Raw genomic sequence first — 17,395 nt, forward strand, 5'->3', positions numbered from 1 at the left:
TGGTTTTTCAAACATTATTTTTGGAATATATTGTAGTTTAAATATTTTATTGTTACATTTTTTAAAAAAACACACTCTTTTATTAAGATAACTAATGCTTAAACAAATTAGTGTCACTTCCTTGTTTTCTCTCACAAAGAAACCTTTTATTATTAAATTCTTCTCATAGCCTTATGTAGGCCATAGTGAACTTTCACCTTGTTCTCTTTTTGCATGCATTGGCATCACAAAAGAAAGTATGACAGAGTGCAAGGATACACATGTTTATCATACATAGGTAAATGCAAGGCCGGGGGGGATCTAAATGTTGTAGGAACAGTCACGAGAGGCCTTGTAGATCTATTCGATGAGTCTTGACCTCAAGACCTATTGATTGAGAAAGAGAGAGAGAAAGAGGGGGGGGGGACAAAGCTATAGGAGAGTTTCAAAGGCCAAAAGAGCACCCTACATAAGGTTTAGAGATAGGACACAAGATCACAATATCTCTCTTAATAGGTCTTGACCTCAAGACCTATTAAGAGAGACACGAAGGAAAGGGGGGGGGGGGGGGGGGGGGAGAGAGAGAGAGAGAGAGAGAGAGAGAGAGAGAGAGAGAAGGGGGGGGGCGGGGGGGACACAAAGCTATAGGAGAGTTTGAAAGGCCAAAAGAGCACCCTGCATAAGGTTTAGAGATAGGACACAATATCACAAAAGCCACGACACTCCTTATAAAATTTTGTCACATGGAGACCAATCCAATCTAGGCTCTCTTTAGCTCTCTTATCAAAGAAGTATAACTTTTTTTATGTGCATATATCTTAGACTTTTAGTGACTTTGCAAGAGGCTAGTAGATGTACCCACAAAAACAATTTACCACTAGGCTATGATGCAAGCAAGCGTGCATAATGACACTAGGAATTCTTTGTTGCATTCAAAAAAGAAGCTATTCTTTTATCATCCTCCAACTTTGGAGTGAAAAAAACTTTATGTGCTTAAGTTACTTGTAAATAGGGTCTCTTAAACAAAGAAATGAGGGATCAAGAAAAAGTGCTTCATATTGGATAGAAGAAGCAAATAAAATCTAGAGTTTCTTCAAAGTCTCCAAATTTGGATTAGCTAGAAAATTTGTTGCACATTCATGGTTAATTCATTATTGAAAGGTGCTATTGTTCAATGCAGTGAAATGCCTATGTTTGAAGTTAGGTTCAGGTAGAATACATCTACTAAAAAACTATCAAATCCAATTACTCTTTCAGGTTTCATGCACTATTCCTATTGCATTAGAGGACATGAGGGTTGCATCTCTAGCCAAAATTTGTGTGTAGATTGAGCAATAGGATATTGACCTTTACTACAAAATCTATTCGCCTTTAGTAAAAAAACAAATGTGAGCCAAAGCTCAACAAAACATGACGTCGGAACTCTGCAATGGCAACTAGGCCTCTAGCTTGTTGTTTTACTAGCTCACTATGCTCTTCTTGCGCCGCCTATGGTTCTCCTTCCATTTTTGTGTATGCATATAGATGTTCCATCATATACACATGTCTATATAGCTAGTTTGCACAGAGTCTCTTTTGCCTTTGTTAATCAAGGCCCACTTTGGTTAACGCGGTTTGAAGATTTTTCTACGTTATGTCAAGTTGAGAGATCATTGACATGGAGATTCTAAAAGAGTAAAGGAATGCCCAAAGTGAGATTTAGACTTCTCACTACATTCTTTCTGTTTTTATTGTGATCTACTCCATTGTAGCCTGCTCTTTATGTTTTTTGCACTATAGAGTAGTCTCTCATTGTAGCATGCTCTTTATGTTTTTTGCACTATAGTGTATTATTATCTTATTGAATTCACTTTTTAAGCTTTTGAAATCACATTATTATTGCTCTCAAGTGTATGACTAGGTAGTACTAATATATGTGTGATTGATTCTAGATATGATGTCTATTAGTAGAGGCAATACATACAAAGCTTAAAAGCAATGCTAGTAGAGCTCATAATGGGAGCTTTGAGTTGTGAAATGGGAGCTTTTGCTACCCTTCCAATTTTCCTCTACTAAGACTTATATAAGCACAGTCACTTCTTTTGATTCTAATGAGGAGACAAAATAATCATGCATCACTACATCTTATTCTAGTGTCAAAATGTAGGGGCATCTAGTCACCATAATGATAGTATCTTACTAAAGTGTCATCAAAATGTCCTAAAGTTGATGCTTTCAATAAGGCTGCTTTTTAGTTTGTGACCTTTTTGTATGTATGCACCCCAATTTCTTTCAATCATAGCCACAATACTTTTTTGTTTTCAACAACTCCATTTGCCTGATAGAGTCAAAATCTAGAATCTAGTCCTATTCTAGAGAATGCTAGTGCTACTATAGCACTATAATATGTTCTTGCCTTACTTTAATGACTATACAATCTATCAAGTTTCTCCATATCCCAATCTCCAATCCACTTTATCTTTTGGTTCCCTTGTTGCCAAATCCAATTCCCAATTTAATTTTCCTTTTGGTACCTCTAGTGATTATGGCAATTGTACCAATTTTACTTCCCAAGTCCTTGGAAAAGAAAATTTTTTGAATGGTTTATCCTCGGGAGTTGCATTTATAAGAAACTTCATATATATGCATTCAAATGCTATTAGAAAAAACCATGTACTTACATATATTGTGGGACGATAAAATGATCATTTTTAATTGTTAAATTTATGAGTTTTTTCTTATCTTTAAATTAAAATACCCCTGACGTAATAAAATAATTTGTAATAAACTAAATTTTATGAATTAAAATACCCCTTCTTTTGAACGCAGTGGTACGCTAACATTTTTTGAAGTGACCCTCCAAGAGTTTATCATTGCACACATTTGTCTCCCATTGTCAAAACTTGTACAATCAATCAACTCAATTCTTCTCTTGAAAAAAAAACTATCAATACCTCTTCCACTAGCTACAAGGATAGAATTTAGGTAAATCTATTCTTGCCAAAAACTCTCAATTATTCCAAGAGATATTTAACTCACGAGAGTCAAAAAATTATCTAAAAATTGCAAATAAAGCTATTATTTAAAAAGGTTGTCATTTTTATGGTTTCAAAAACTTGTTGTTTGCAAATAAAAGTGATCATCAACTTGTTTGCTATCATTAGAGAATTTATTATCAATCTTGTTATTATGTAATTAAAAGAGCTAACACGAATCCTAGTAAAGATATTGCTCCTACTACAAGCACTTAGAGTTTTGAAGGTACATGAATGTCTTGTGGGTTGAACAAACATATGTCATGCATCTGGCTTTTGTCTACTAGGCCACAACATCAAAACTTAGTTGTGGCATAGTAGCCTACGCCACAACTTGATCAGTTGGACGAATGTCTTGGATTTTTTCTCAGAGAGGCCACACACAATATATGTACCCATCACAGGTTCAACATAATAATTCCAAAAATTGTGATATTAAGCAACTAATGAGTGATTCTTTCCCCAGCTCAACGTGGCCGTCTCTTTTGATGTGTGCATTCTACAAAGTAGTACCGCCTCTACCTTCACCATGTTCATGTAAAGAAATGGATAATAAGCATCTTTATATGTTATAATAAAAAACTATGTGCATTTAATACGTTATTAGTTTTAACACTCATGTGCACAACTTTTAATGCTCCGATGTGTTGCACAATGTGTGAAGGAAAAAGAAAGAACAAAATCCTTTTAGATTAAGCACCAAGTAATTTACCTATATCAAATTCTTCAAAATTCAATGCATTAGTGTTTAAAGGGTAAAAGCAATGTGATTTCATTAACAAGTAAAAGCATAATGCATTACAAAAGCATATGCTTACTAGTTGGCATGTGCATATATGAGGTTTTAGTCATATGGAAACCTTTTAATCCCTTTAAACATTTTATTTTGCCTCATGGCCATCATTTTAGTCCACATCAACATATCATACTCACAGCATCCCCCCCTTCACCTTGTATGTAATGTGTGTTGAAGGTCTAGTTGAAAATCCTTCTTAATATATATTCTTTGTAAAAGGAAATTTGCCACATTATATTAAATTTGTTGATACTCCATTCACTTATGCCCTTTTGCAAGTGAAAATTGTGTAAAGTAAAGATTTAAATGTCCTTTTTGTTGATCCCTTATTGTCTTTTTGTTTTTTTTCCCGGGAGCTGCGCGACGGGGGTGGGACTTTTCTTTTTTTGGGTTTGGTGGTTTTGTTTTTTTTTTTGGGGGGGGGGGGGGGGGGGGGGGGGGGGGGGGGGGTGGATCATTCTTAACGTACCACACAATTCCAAGGGAAAAGGTATTTTGGTTAAAAAAGTTTGGCACCAATTCATAAAATTGTATCATAAGAAAGGAGTCTTATTTTATTTTTATGCGAATCAACATTCCATAAAGAGTTCAGAAAAATCAAGACGAGTTAAAAGAAAAGGTTTTATATTACCCTACTACGTGCACATGTTGTATACAAGACGCATCCCCTAAGCATGTGATATGATATGTGTATCACATGCTTGGGCTTTTGATGCTATCTTGTTATTTATAACCCTTGGCAGTGCTTTGGAAGGTTGAAAAGGCACTAAACTGTCAACTTGTGGTAGCATACGAGAGAAAAAATTTGCACTTCCATTTTCAAAGTAAAAATAACAAGGGGGAAAACAGTGTAGATCCTTTATAAATTTAAAGAAAAATCAAAATATTGTTATCAAAATTTACAAGGGGGATTCATTACCTTTGCTAGCGTGGAAATAGTGTAGATCCTTTATAAATTTAAAGAAAAATCAAAATATTGAAACAATAAGTTGCTATGGCTTGGAACACACACATACCCTCCGAGCACCACCTCGCCCTCTTCACACTACATGGTAAAATCCTCCATGTATTGAGACCTGGAGAATTATCCTTGACCTTCATCCTTTTAATATCCTTAGAGAGGCTTCCCACTCAAATCATGTCCCCTTGCTCCAAAGAATGTGCCGTCATGCTAGCCCAACTATAGAATATATCGCATAATTTCTTTGTGGCCATCAAAAATGCTTTGCTTTTTTCTTGATCCTTAGGTTGTATTTCTTTAATACTCAAACATGACCATGGCTTCTTCCTTGATCTCTGTTTTTCAATAGGCTATGGTAATTTACACCCCTAACTGCTTCACATTAAAATTTTGATTGCAACATTTATAATTGTTCCCAGTTTTATCTGTTTTGATAGCATTCAAGATTTATAGGTATTTTTTGAATCTTTAATGAACTCATCTAAGCTCAACAAGGGTTTGTGAACTTGGTATGTTGAACTTGCTTATGGTCAATAGAGTTGTTCAAGCACTCATTGCATATCCATATACCTAAAAGCCTATCATCAATGATGTGTTGGTCTTCTGCTCATGCACAAATGGGTATTGCAAATACGATCTTGTTGCACCACAAACCTCAATTTGGTTATTTAAAAGGTGATTGGATAAAAGGCACCAATAAAACGGGAAAAGGATATCGTGAAGGCTTGGAGGTAAATAGCAATGGAGAATAGTTTGTAGATTTCATGGCCAAATTTAACACTTTGACAAGAAGAAGGGTGGTTCTTTGTCCTTTCATCATTTTAGTTGAGTTAAAGCATGCCTCCAAGTGATTGTTGATATTAACAATATGCTATTAACAATATGCTATTAACAATATGCTATTAACAATAGCAATTTTGTTTTTTTCTATTGAAGTGTTAAATGGTGCTTCCAATAAGGCATACCAAACTTGAAGACATGACCAAACTAGGTGAGCCTTGTTGCGAATACAAAAATGTTCACGGTTGGAGACCAAAAAATGTGGTGGCTTGACAAACAATTGTATACTGGATGCAACACATGGAATGCCCACAAGATTGTGATAGCCTTCTGATAGAGGGATCCACCTACTGTTTTTATCTAGTGTGCCATAGGTGGTCTGGGATTCAATTGGTGTATTAGGCTGTTCACTTCAAGGCATTTTTGCAAGCATTGATAACCATCATTTAAAGTAGCAAGGAATTTTAAGTCCAAGAGGACCTCTTGTAAGGATAAAATGAGCATGTCAGGCAACATTTTGGGGTATGATAGACTCACAAAGTCAACTTTCTAGAGCGCACTGTCATGATAGGAAGCATGGACATTTCAAGGGAGTGCTACCACCAAATCTCAAAGGCATTACAAGGTCAAGGAGAGAGAGAGCACACATTCAATTTCAAAGTTCAAGTATTGTAAGGAGCTCAAATTGTACAGTCTTGTGGTGCAAGTCCTTTGGCGTGGAAGTTCGTAGAGAAGATTCCCTTGCAAGCGGAGAACAGAAAAACATGTCTCAAGTCACAAAGTCTCATAAAACCGTAAGACTAATTTCTTTCATGGGAGTGGGAGGCACCTCGGAGTAATAAGTATGCTTCCCTAGTAAGATTTTGAAAATGAGCAAAGCATCATCAGGTGGATTGAAAAAACAACAATTCTGTCAAAATTATTGCTTTGCTCACAATAAAGGCAAGGAACCAAAGAGCATCATAGAAGAAAATAGTAACTTTGAAGGCTTGTTCAAATAAAACTCACATCATTCAAGTGTTCTGAGGCTCCAAAACCATAAAATTAACCTATAATGCCCCACATAAGTCGGTATAATCTTATCCCATAAGTGCTATGACACATTATAACCAGATCTTTGAATGAGATCATAATCTGCCTTTGAACCGTCAAGATCCAGGGTCGGAGGGTTAGGGGGCAAGAGATCGTGGCCGTCAATCTAGTGTACATAAAATCCCGTAATTTCTGCCCCCAACCGTCCAGATGTCACACATCAGCAGCCGTAATGCGCATGGCAATAATTGCCAATAATTGTATGACAACTCAGCATGCAGAATATGTATTGCATGTGCAGCTGTGCCTGACTGTACTCGTGCTGCAGGAAGGACTGTTTTCATGCGTTGCAGCTTCGTGGTCAGAGAGGAGTTACTGGCCCCCCTCCCCTGGACCTTGATGCCCAAAAAGGTCCTTTACTGAGCTTTCCCTCCGTAATCACTGCTCCCGAATGGCTTCCGGCTCCCTGCCAGTCGCCATGCAATCGCAGTGATTATGGGGAAAGGTCAGTACAGGACCTTTCCCTAAAATGCCATTTTTTTGAGTCTCAACTCCTCAATCCACAAAAAGACAAAGGAAATTCAATTAGCTTAGCTAGAGATTCAGAAACCATAGCTAGTCAGATATGAGAGAGTGCTATAATTAATAATTAAATATAGTAATGTGAATGCATATTGGAATTGAGGAGGAAGTGCCTCTTATTGCTCCCAGTCACACACACTAAATACATTGCATTGGGCATTTTCAATTGTCCATTGGCAGTCAAAGTAGCCCGCCTTCAGTACACCTACAAGCCAGGGAAACCGATCAAGAGGATTTTTGCCTCGAATGGAACAATGGCCTCACGTTTTTCTTTTCTTTTTCGACAGTGTACCATTGAAATTTGAATGGCTGCCGCTGACTAGCTAGCTACGATAGAACTGCTGAAGAGAGTAAATGTAGTAAGGGAGTATCTACCTAACAGAGCAAAAAATCTGTTAACCACAAACTATAATAACTTCCAAATGCTAGAGATAAATGTGCTTAAACAATGGCAATTTGCATACAAAACAGTCAACCAAGAATGCGATTTTCCATAGGATGCTTTGTAATGATTGTGCTGCTTGTCCCATCCAAAAGTACACATTAAACCACCTCTTAGTAGTAGGCAGTATTCATGTCAGAATATCCACTAGAATTGTGGGGGTTTTATCGATAAAATTATCATTTCTCTGCAACCTAGGCATAATCGAAATCAACCCAAAAGATACTTGATAGATACAGGTTGGATATGATGCACAGATCAACTACATACAGAGGCCATTGCTTCTCGAAACGCCACTTGCTGTTTGTAAAGAGAATGGAAGATATTGTACTTTGCATCATGAAATTTCCGAACTCGCTGGTCTGTTGACGGTTCCACAACCTACGACAAAAAAACCATAAGCCTGTGACTTGCCAATTGGTTTAGGTTTTCGCGTGTTACAGGTTACAACGGTAATTCAGTAACAGTAACACTTTTTCATTATGAAGAGAATCGGATTGAGGCAAGCACAACCACATGCGCACACAGGTACCTCATTCCCTACCTGACCAAAAGAACACCTTACAGAAGGGTCTAGACTTGCAAACACACCCACGTGCGCACACGTACCTCATTTAGAGAATCGGATAGTAGCTCCTAACAGTAACATTTTTTCAGCATGAAGCGAATCAGATTGAGGCAAGCACACCCACATGGGCGCACACCTCATTCCCTACCTTACGAGACCTTGCAGACAGGTCTAGGCTTGCAAATGCACCCACATGCACACCCACCTCATTCCTCCTATCTGAACAGAAGAACGAATACAGAAAGGTCTAGACGTGCAAAGCACGCCAAGTTCGGCAAAATTGGTATTTTTCACTCACCAAACCTGCTGCATTAAGTGCTTTCATGGCGTGCTGTACACTCTCAAACTGCTTGGAAGCTACCGCTCCTAAGACTGCTGCTCCTAGCAATACCGTCTCCTTCTCTCGAGGTAAAACGACCTTGCACCCTAAAATAGGGAACCACATTTCAGATTCCATCTTAAATTCATCAGATTTAAGTACAAACCCTTGTAAAGGAAGGCAAGCAAGCTTACCAGTAATGTCTGCATGCTCTTGCACAAATACTTCATTTTTTGATAAACCGCCGCAAGCTATCAAGGTCTCTATCTGTAATCGGAATAAAACAATGAGCCGTCTTCTTTGATAAAATGAAACATGAGTTTAAAGCCATGAATTAACTGCATTTTTCCAACTATGCCTGTTAAAGGAGAACAAACTAAAGCATTTTGGCACCCATACAGGCTTCTTTGTTAATCCACTATTCTTGCTGTTAGTCCAAAGGATTTTTGTAAAAAGGTGTGGAGAATGAACAGGCGCGTGTGAAGTTCTGCCTAATATCACAATCGTGCAAAAAAGACTGTATTGCTCTAAGCCCTTCTTGTGAGACGTCTGAAGATCCCAAAATTTTGGTATTTCATACAGTAGGCTCTCATATCCTGCCTATCTCATTGGACTCCGTTGTTCTGAGCCCTGCATGTGCCAAGTCTGAACATCCTGGATTGGTATTTTGTACAAAAGGGCTGCAGTTTTCGGGCAAAATTTTGAAGGGATCAACGTCAACAAAAATACAAATTCGAGAACATTTCTGCCTTGCAAGACCATGTCAACAAACAAACAAACGATTCTGCTGCCAAACTTGAGCATTTTCGGGAAAATCAATAGTCATTTACAATTATTTTGTCCTACTGTCAAAAACACAAAGGCACTAAGCCTCTTGTAACTGCAGGTGCAAAATTTGATCCCAATTTAATTCAGTTAGCGCACTTGTGTGTGTTGTACGTGAATTATACATGGGTGTCATGCCTACCATGATATTACGAACTTCGAGGAGAGTCACATATTGCTATTTGTAAAGATTCAATTCAGCCTAACAGACCGACCAAACCAAACTCCAACCACAGCAGTAAAGAGACTGAGAGGCAACGAAAAATCATCGGATGTTGCTGAGAGGACCATCCAAAGCAACACGCCCTGCCAGCTCTAGTGACACGTGCTCCACATTTCTTTAGGTCTACCATTACAGTTATACACATTTTGCTCGCCATATCCCTTTCTAGCTTCTCAAAATCGTTGTCAACTACTTTACAAGTGCCTTCACGTGCTTATGCAAGGTACAAAATTACTTAAATTGATGACGACAGAGGCCCCACTCCTCTAGCAAGAACAAGTTGTGATTCAGGATACTAAATGCTTTCTACGTTCTACCCTCAACATGGATCTTCAAAATGCTAAGTTGAACCGTCTCCAAAATGCCAGATTCATAACTTCATAACTTTTTTTTTTCCCGAGAAAAAGATTCTTCTATTAGATAATGAAACTGCCCATAGGGCTACAACCACCTCTACAAGAGAGGGCTACAAAAATCATGATGGGGAGACTCTCCCAATGAAAAAACAGCTTATGTACAATGAGGCTAAATCAAGAGATGGGAGGAGGGAAAAGCCACACAGGTGGACGGTAGTGCCATCTGAGCACACCCTGGACCATGGTGAAAAAAGGCCCAAGACGCCAGAGTCGAAGGAAAGCCTCTCTGCGCTCCCGCATGCGATCAGAGCTGCTTTGGAGTCTCTCGAACTGTCCTCTAAGAGTATGGATCAGCTCTAGCCAAAAATCCCGAACAGTCTCTGCTGGTGGTACAAGGCGAGACTCGAAGATGCGGAAGCAACGGGCCCGCCACATGAACCAGAGTGTCAGGCCGCTGATGAGCTCCCAACACTCCTCTCTCTCACTGCACCACTCTTGTGGAGTAAGCTAAGTAGCAGGCTGGAGTGTAGGTCGACCCCCCTGCATCATTATCATCCTGCTCGTGGAGGATAGCTCAAACTGAAGTGTCAGGCCCATACCCCCCAAGTGTACTGCCGAGCTGTGGAAAGAGCTGGCATCCGCCAAAGAACACGAAGCCACACCTGTTGTGCCAGAGGACGGTCCCAAAGACAGTGACGCTGACTCTCCACAAGATGGTCACAAGCTGCACATGCGGCCGAGAGACCACTATGTACAAGCCAGCTCCCAACTGTTGTAGCTCGGTGTGCAACCAGCCACTGTGACTCGCCTCGGCTATCTCGAGTCCCACAACCTCTCCCAAAAGGCTGCCAAGAACTCTGTTGTGAGACCCTCTAAGACCCTCCTCCTGCCAATGAGGTGCTGCAACAAGACGAGCCTCTCTTTGCGCTGCCAGTATGTGACGTCCAAGTCGAACTGTGTACTGAAAAAAAGGGACACCTCGATGGTCTGCTAAGGAGAAAGGGTCCCTCCAAAGCCACTCTCTAGAATCCCACTGTACTCGTGCCAGTGGAGTCTGGACAACTCTCCCAAGCCCACAGTCTCCAGTGGCCAGTCGCATGAGCTACTGGGTCGAGATCTATGACACAAGTCCTTCCACAGATGCCCACCACTCGGATCCTCTGAAAACAGCACTCTGCCACCCATGGGACCTCTACTGCAACTCGATGTAAGCGTCCCTCACCCTGTAGCTCGAAAAAAAGGGAGGGTACAGTCTCTGAGCAAGCCCGAACTGAGATGAGAACCTCCAATCACGTGAAGGCCCCCATCCATCTGGGGGCTGCTGACTCGAGAGGTGTGAGCCACTCAGCTGGTACTGCCTCTGAGATGTCCTGACACATGCTCTGCACCCGTCTCATGCCCTGTAGCTCAATGCCCTAAAGCTCCTCTAACAAGCCTGGAAACTGTAGCCAGTCACCTAAAGTGCGTGCTTGACCCTCTGCCATGGGACCCCAAGAAACATGAGGCCGACTACCAACCAAGTGGCCTCTCTGAGTGCTAACCATGGGGGTCCAAACAAGGGGCTGTCTCAGGCGCTCCTCCGTGCAAGTAGGCTGGCGTTGCTCCAGGCCTCTTCGCAGTTGCTCCCTAGATCGGAGCAGACTCACAGCGAAGCGGTCCTCCAGTCTCCTGCTCAAGCCAACTCTGCGAATCTCTGTGAAAATCCATCTAGTCGAGGGTCGCCAGGGGCCTCCAGCCTGAGGCACCCTAGCACTAAACCGCTAAAGCAAGAACTCCTTCCAGGGCTCCTCTCCTGGAAGAAGTCCTCTGACGATAAACTTCCCAAGAAGGGCTTTGCTCTGCTATGCTAGGTCTACAATCCCCAATCCTCCCTGAGAACAAGGAAGAATGATGACCTCCCATGCCACTTTGGCCCGAGCTATCTGAGTGTCATGCCCTGACCAAAGGAAGTTCCTGATCAGCCTCTCTTCCTGGCTGATACAAGAACTTGAAAAGATCCAACAAGAAGTGAAGTACCACATAGTAGCCAGCAACTCCCGGTTGGCCACTACAACTCTGCCTACCAAAGAAAGTCGTGCGGAGCTCCAATGTAACAACTTCCTCCTGATGGACAGGAGGAGGGGAGCAATCTGTTGCTCGGGAGACAAGTTCAAATTAACCTGACAGCCCAAGTACCGAACTGCAGTCCCTGGGGGAATCCCATTGTAACCTCACCTGGTATCCAATCAGGTAGGAGCACTACCAATCGAGAAAGCCACTGTCTTTCTCCAGTTGACCAGTGTGCCTGATGCACAACAAAAAGTCTCAAGAGCCTGCTCACACCTGTGAAGACTAGCCTCCTGGCCATCCAAGTACAAGGCTGAGTCGTCTGCAAACTCAGCGTCCAGTAGCTCATCTCCCCGAATAGGGAGCGCTAAGCCACGTAAACCAGCCTGATCTGAAACCAAAAGCCTGCTCATCCCCTCAGCATAGAACAAAAAGAGGAAGGGGGCAAGAGGGCAGCCCTATCTGACCTAACATGTGAGCATGAAACGATCACCTCTACCTCCTAACAAACGTACCTGAAAGTGTGCCCGTCTGTACAGAGCTGCACACCTCTGATCCAAGCTTCTGAGAAGCCCATCCTGCATAGAGTGCCCTCCAAAAAGTCCCAGTCAACTCTGTCATAAGCCTTCTCAAAATCAAGAAGTATCACCAAATCCTCACCACGGAGTCGCGCGAGGGCAAAAGCCTCCCAAAAAGTAAAGATGTTGTCAAGGATACTACGCTCCTTGACAAAACCTGTCTGAGCACCCATGTATAATGCTCTCTAGAAGTGGCTGAATCCTCAAACTCAGAGCCTTGGCAAGAATTTTGTAGGCTGAGTTGAGGATGGTGATGGGGCGCCACTGTCGCAGATTCATAACTTTTTTGTCAGAACCTTGCACTAAACAAAGCGTCTACCTGTTACTTTCAACATAGGGGATAAGTCTGCTGCCGTTTCAGCTTTGGAGACCCTCGAACCTGTGGTTTTTAGGTGCCAGCAGAATCAGAAAGAATGGTTGCTCAGCTAAAGAGGAGAATTGTTAGACTTGGTTTTGCATCAGCATGATGTCATACACAGCAGATGACAGATGTGTTAAAGACCAGCTATTACACAAACGCAATCCCCTTACTAAGTCCCTCTACTTGAAGAATATTCATTTGCCCTTATGTCCATTCCTGATTTCAATAAAAAGAAATTACTCAGAAAAATAACAAAATAGTCCATTTAGCAACACACTTGCACAAGCTCCTTCGAGAGCCTCTCAAAACACCTCCTGCAGGCAAGGACTAGTTCATGAACCTCCCAAAACACCGCATGACGGCTAGGCTCTTTCAAGAGCATCTCAAAACACCAGGTGTCGGCACAGGCTATTTCAAGAGCCTCTCAAAATACCTGGTGCTGACCCATGCCAACCCCTTAACTAAGCCACGCCGGCACAAGTCAGTGGCGTGGCACCACCAAGCAAGGGGTGCCAAACTTCAATAAGTTGGTAGATCTTCTTCTTCTTCTATTTGGGTTGAGGCCCATCGGTCGGGACCTATTCCACTTGTAAAACTTGATGGTGCCACGAGAGGGGAGTGGAAAAGGAGATGGGCGAGCAAAAACAAAGGAGTTTCAGCGAATTTCAGGTAACCATGGTTCTAAGAGAATCCAAAACTAGCCCATGTCTGCACGGGGTATTTTGAGAGGCTCCCCAACTCACCCATGGTTGAAGAGCCTAGAGAAACACAAAGATTTGGTTGCTCTATTGTACATACGTGGGTGACTCTCTCTCTCTCTCTCTCTCTCTCTCTCTCTCTCTCTCTCTCTCTCTCTCTCTCTCTCTCTCTCTCTCTCTCTCTCTCTCATAAAAAGAGGAGAATGGTATAACCTTTCTATCACCCAAGTGTGGTAGATTGGTTATGCCATTTCCTGCTTGAATAACAGGTCTTGAGTTCAACTCCTCGTCGGCTAGATCTCTAAAGTCTCTTGGGATAGTTTCCTACGACGTTAAAACTCTCTTTGTCTTCTTCTTCTTCTCCTTCTTCTTCTTTCTTCTTCCTTCTTCTTCTTCCTTCTTCTTCTTCCTGCTCTTGCCCTTCTCCTTCTCTCTCTCTCTCTCTCTCTCTCTCTCTCTCTCTCTCTCTCTCTCTCTCTCTCTCTCTCTCTCTCTCTCTCTCTCTCTCTCTCTCTCTCTCTCTCTCTCTCTCTCTCTCTCTCTCTCGTGACTATGCAGCCCTAGGCGGTTTAGAGAGGAATTGTTCGCAGGTTCAGTTCCAGGAACCTCGAACAAAGCTCTAGCTCTTCGACACTTTGGTCGCTTCAGTTATGCACTACGGGGTTCAGGTTTGGGGACTATCTGTTGACAGTGCTGGATGGAGTAATATGGAGAGGCCCTTGGTATCTATGATTTCTAGGCTGATGAGAGCCAAGACCTCAGTTCCACATGACATCATACGAGCGGAGCTGGCTGCCCCACCTATGGAGATTGAGGCACTTACAAGATCAGCATCATTTGTACACAGCTTATGGGACACCACCAGGGACAAATATGCTAGGCTTGCTCTTGAGTCATCCAAACAGCTGGCATTACAGGGAGATACATCATGTTGGTACGCACAGATGAGCTCATGGTTTCAGAGGCATGGTTTCAGCATGGACAGGCTGCCCTCTTTCCAGTATTCTCTTGATGCACCATCTTTGGCTCTTACACGGATGGAGATATCGGTAGGATCTTATCCAGCTTGATACCAGGAGGACATGGATAGAGCCATCACGGGAGTTGGGTACGAAGAGGGCTTTCTATAGAGAGCATCTTCTCCAACTCACGACAAACAGATTTGTCACACGGCCCAGCTACATGGACACACATCTATCGCATGGGTTACGATGTGCCATAGGCCAGATACACACATCTTCACACAAGCTTGGGATTGAGACAAGTAGATTCAGAGGCATACCAACAGACAGGAGGATATGTCAGTTATGCCATGCACAGCCAGAGACAGAGTTTCACTTCATATGTCACTGCACAGTCTACTATGAGATTCGGGGACGCTTTCACAGTTTATTCAGAGATGGTTTTGACTCGTTAGATAGAGTCATGAGATATCAGGATCAGAGACATCTCGGATTATTTCTACTTGAGATACAGAGACATACAGACTCTCTATTGAGAGGGTATAGACAGAGACAGTCCCAGAGACGCATCTCAGATTTCTTCAATCCGAGTACCACAGAGCAAAGCGGCCACCACCACCACAGAGCTTGGTTCCCACCCATACACACACCAGTGGTACTCTCATTGACCGAGCTATAGATTTGGGGAGATCCAGACGGCCGCGACTAAGGAGGGGAGCCACGCAGCACCGACGGAGATTGCGGCAAAAGATCCACAGGATTCTAAGCATGACACCGAGAGTGTCGATCAGGATAGGCTTCATGCTACTGCTATATTGTATCATGGTGACACTTATCCCCACTTTGTACCTTTGTGGCATTATACCATTGCTCAGCTTACAAGCCACCCATAGGAGTCAATAGCACTCCTATCTCAGTTTCTAGTTTGTAGTTTTCTTTGTTTCTTTTGTTTGTACCCAAGCATAGTACTAGACTCTCCATTGTAACCAGTTTGGTCTCATAGGTCATTTTGGCCTTTTGTAGACGTTAATATATCATTTCATTTCATCTCTCTCTCTCTCTCTCTCTCTCTCTCTCTCTCTCTCTCTCTCTCTCTCTCTCTCTCTCTCTCTCTCTCTCTCTCTCTCTCTCTCTCTCTCTCTCTCTCTCTCTCTCTCTCTCTCTCTGTCTGTGTACACAATTTCTGGACAACCGCCCCTTCCCGACCCCTCCGATCCATGCCCACACACATGTGCTTTTTTCACCGCTGAGATGGTGAAGAAGGCCATTGATAGGATGAGGAATGGGAGAGCATATGATCATGATGGCTTAGTGGTTGAGCATTTCATGCATGCTAGAGATCTACTAGCAGAGCTTCTAGCAGTTATGTTTAACCGTGCCATATGTATGGGCTTAGCTCATACTTGGAGCCTACCTACGATTGTACCTATCTTCAAGTCAGGAGACCCTATGGAGCCTCGGAATTATTGCACTATCATGATTGTGCACACATTGGCACGATTGTACGCATCCATTCTTGAGTAGCAGCTGAGGAGATGGGCAGAGAGGGAATGCGTGCAGCTAGGCAGGCAAGGTTCAGGAGAGGTTTTTCTACTCTTGACCATATCTTGAAACTCAGGGCCATCATCCAGGAGGGCAGATCCCATGGGAGATGGATCTATTGTAGTTTTGTGGACTTCTGCAAAGCATTTGACACAGTACACAGAGCTAGATCCACGTCACTTGGATGCTTTGCATAGGTTTGCTCATGAAAGTGGTTCGTCTGTCAACCTTGGTAAAACCAAGGTCATGGTATTTAATACCACCCCACAGTGGATCAGGAAGTCAGCGCCCACATTCACATACGGCCAGGAGAGAGTGGAGTATACAGATGCTTACACTTACCTTGGAGTGGTTTTTAGTGGACAAACATTTTCATTGAGGAGAGCGGCAGACTAGATTGACCAGAGCCATTGGGTAGATTGGAGAGGATGTGTTCGCAGGTTCAGTTTAAGGAGCCTCAGATGAAGCTCTGGCTCTTTGACACTCTGGTGGCTTCTGCATTGCTCTATGGAGCTGAGATATAGGGGCCTTCATTGGATCATCACGGGAGGACAGGTCGCGCTAATGGATGGGGGGACATGGAGAAGCCTTTGGTCTCTATGATCTCGCGGCACATTAGAGCCAAGGCTTCAGTGCTTCTTTTGCTTCTATTGAGTGCCCAATGGGTTTCTTTCATAGATCTTTAGCAATTTGCCCTACCTACTTTTCCAACAAAAGTCACTTATTAATAAATAAGTCAAAAATGTGTACTTTGGAAAAAAAGGGTTCTATGCTTTGGAAAATGCTCATGATGGGTATTGAATGTCATGCTAATGATCCTGCTTTGTGCAATCAGAGGATATGCAACTACTCTAAGTGCCAGGACATGCACGGCCTGCGCACAGGCTCACAAGGATGCCAGAACACTTCCTAGGCTAACCTGAACCCCAGACCTAAGATAGCTTGTCCACATGCACATTAGGGTTAGATGTGCGTTTCCCTGAAGTATCTCATCCAATAAGGAGTCCCATTCCAAATCGGAGCTCTTAATTTCTTGGGTCGTTGGCTTCCCAGAAGACTCTCATCCAATAAGGAGTCTCATTCCAAATTTGAGCTCTTGATATCGTGGGTCATTGGTTTCCCAAAAAATCTCATCCAATTAGGAATATTCAATGGTTGGCACATCACAATGCAACACAAATGCTCACATATGCATGTTACAAGACATAGAAACATAAAGCCGCCGATGAACACTCCCCCCACAAATAACCATCCAAGTCTAGGCCATGAGTTGTTCAACAACTCCCTCATTACTCCTCCCGCATAACCTAAAAAGGTCCGGGCCGGGAGAT

The 17,395-nt window shown here is 42.5% G+C and overlaps 1 protein-coding gene across 1 annotated transcript in view; it reads right to left on the reverse strand.

Moving 5' to 3' along the window:
- Positions 1 to 7,570: 7,570 nt before the first annotated feature.
- LOC147426069 (FGGY family of carbohydrate kinase) overlaps positions 7,571 to 17,395 on the reverse strand; it is a 76,641-nt gene continuing 66,816 nt past the window's right edge. The window contains exons 12-14 of the mRNA XM_086498707.1: positions 8,668 to 8,740; positions 8,453 to 8,580; positions 7,571 to 7,967 (exon numbers count right to left, since the gene is read on the reverse strand). Coding sequence (XP_086354833.1) covers positions 7,845 to 7,967; positions 8,453 to 8,580; positions 8,668 to 8,740 — 324 coding nt within the window. The 3' untranslated portion in view covers positions 7,571 to 7,844. The remainder of the gene's footprint in view (positions 7,968 to 8,452; positions 8,581 to 8,667; positions 8,741 to 17,395) is intronic.

This window comes from Adiantum capillus-veneris, chromosome 24, assembly GCF_014529385.1.
Source record: "Adiantum capillus-veneris isolate H3 chromosome 24, ASM1452938v2, whole genome shotgun sequence".
Classification (NCBI taxonomy): Eukaryota; Viridiplantae; Streptophyta; class Polypodiopsida; order Polypodiales; family Pteridaceae; genus Adiantum; species Adiantum capillus-veneris.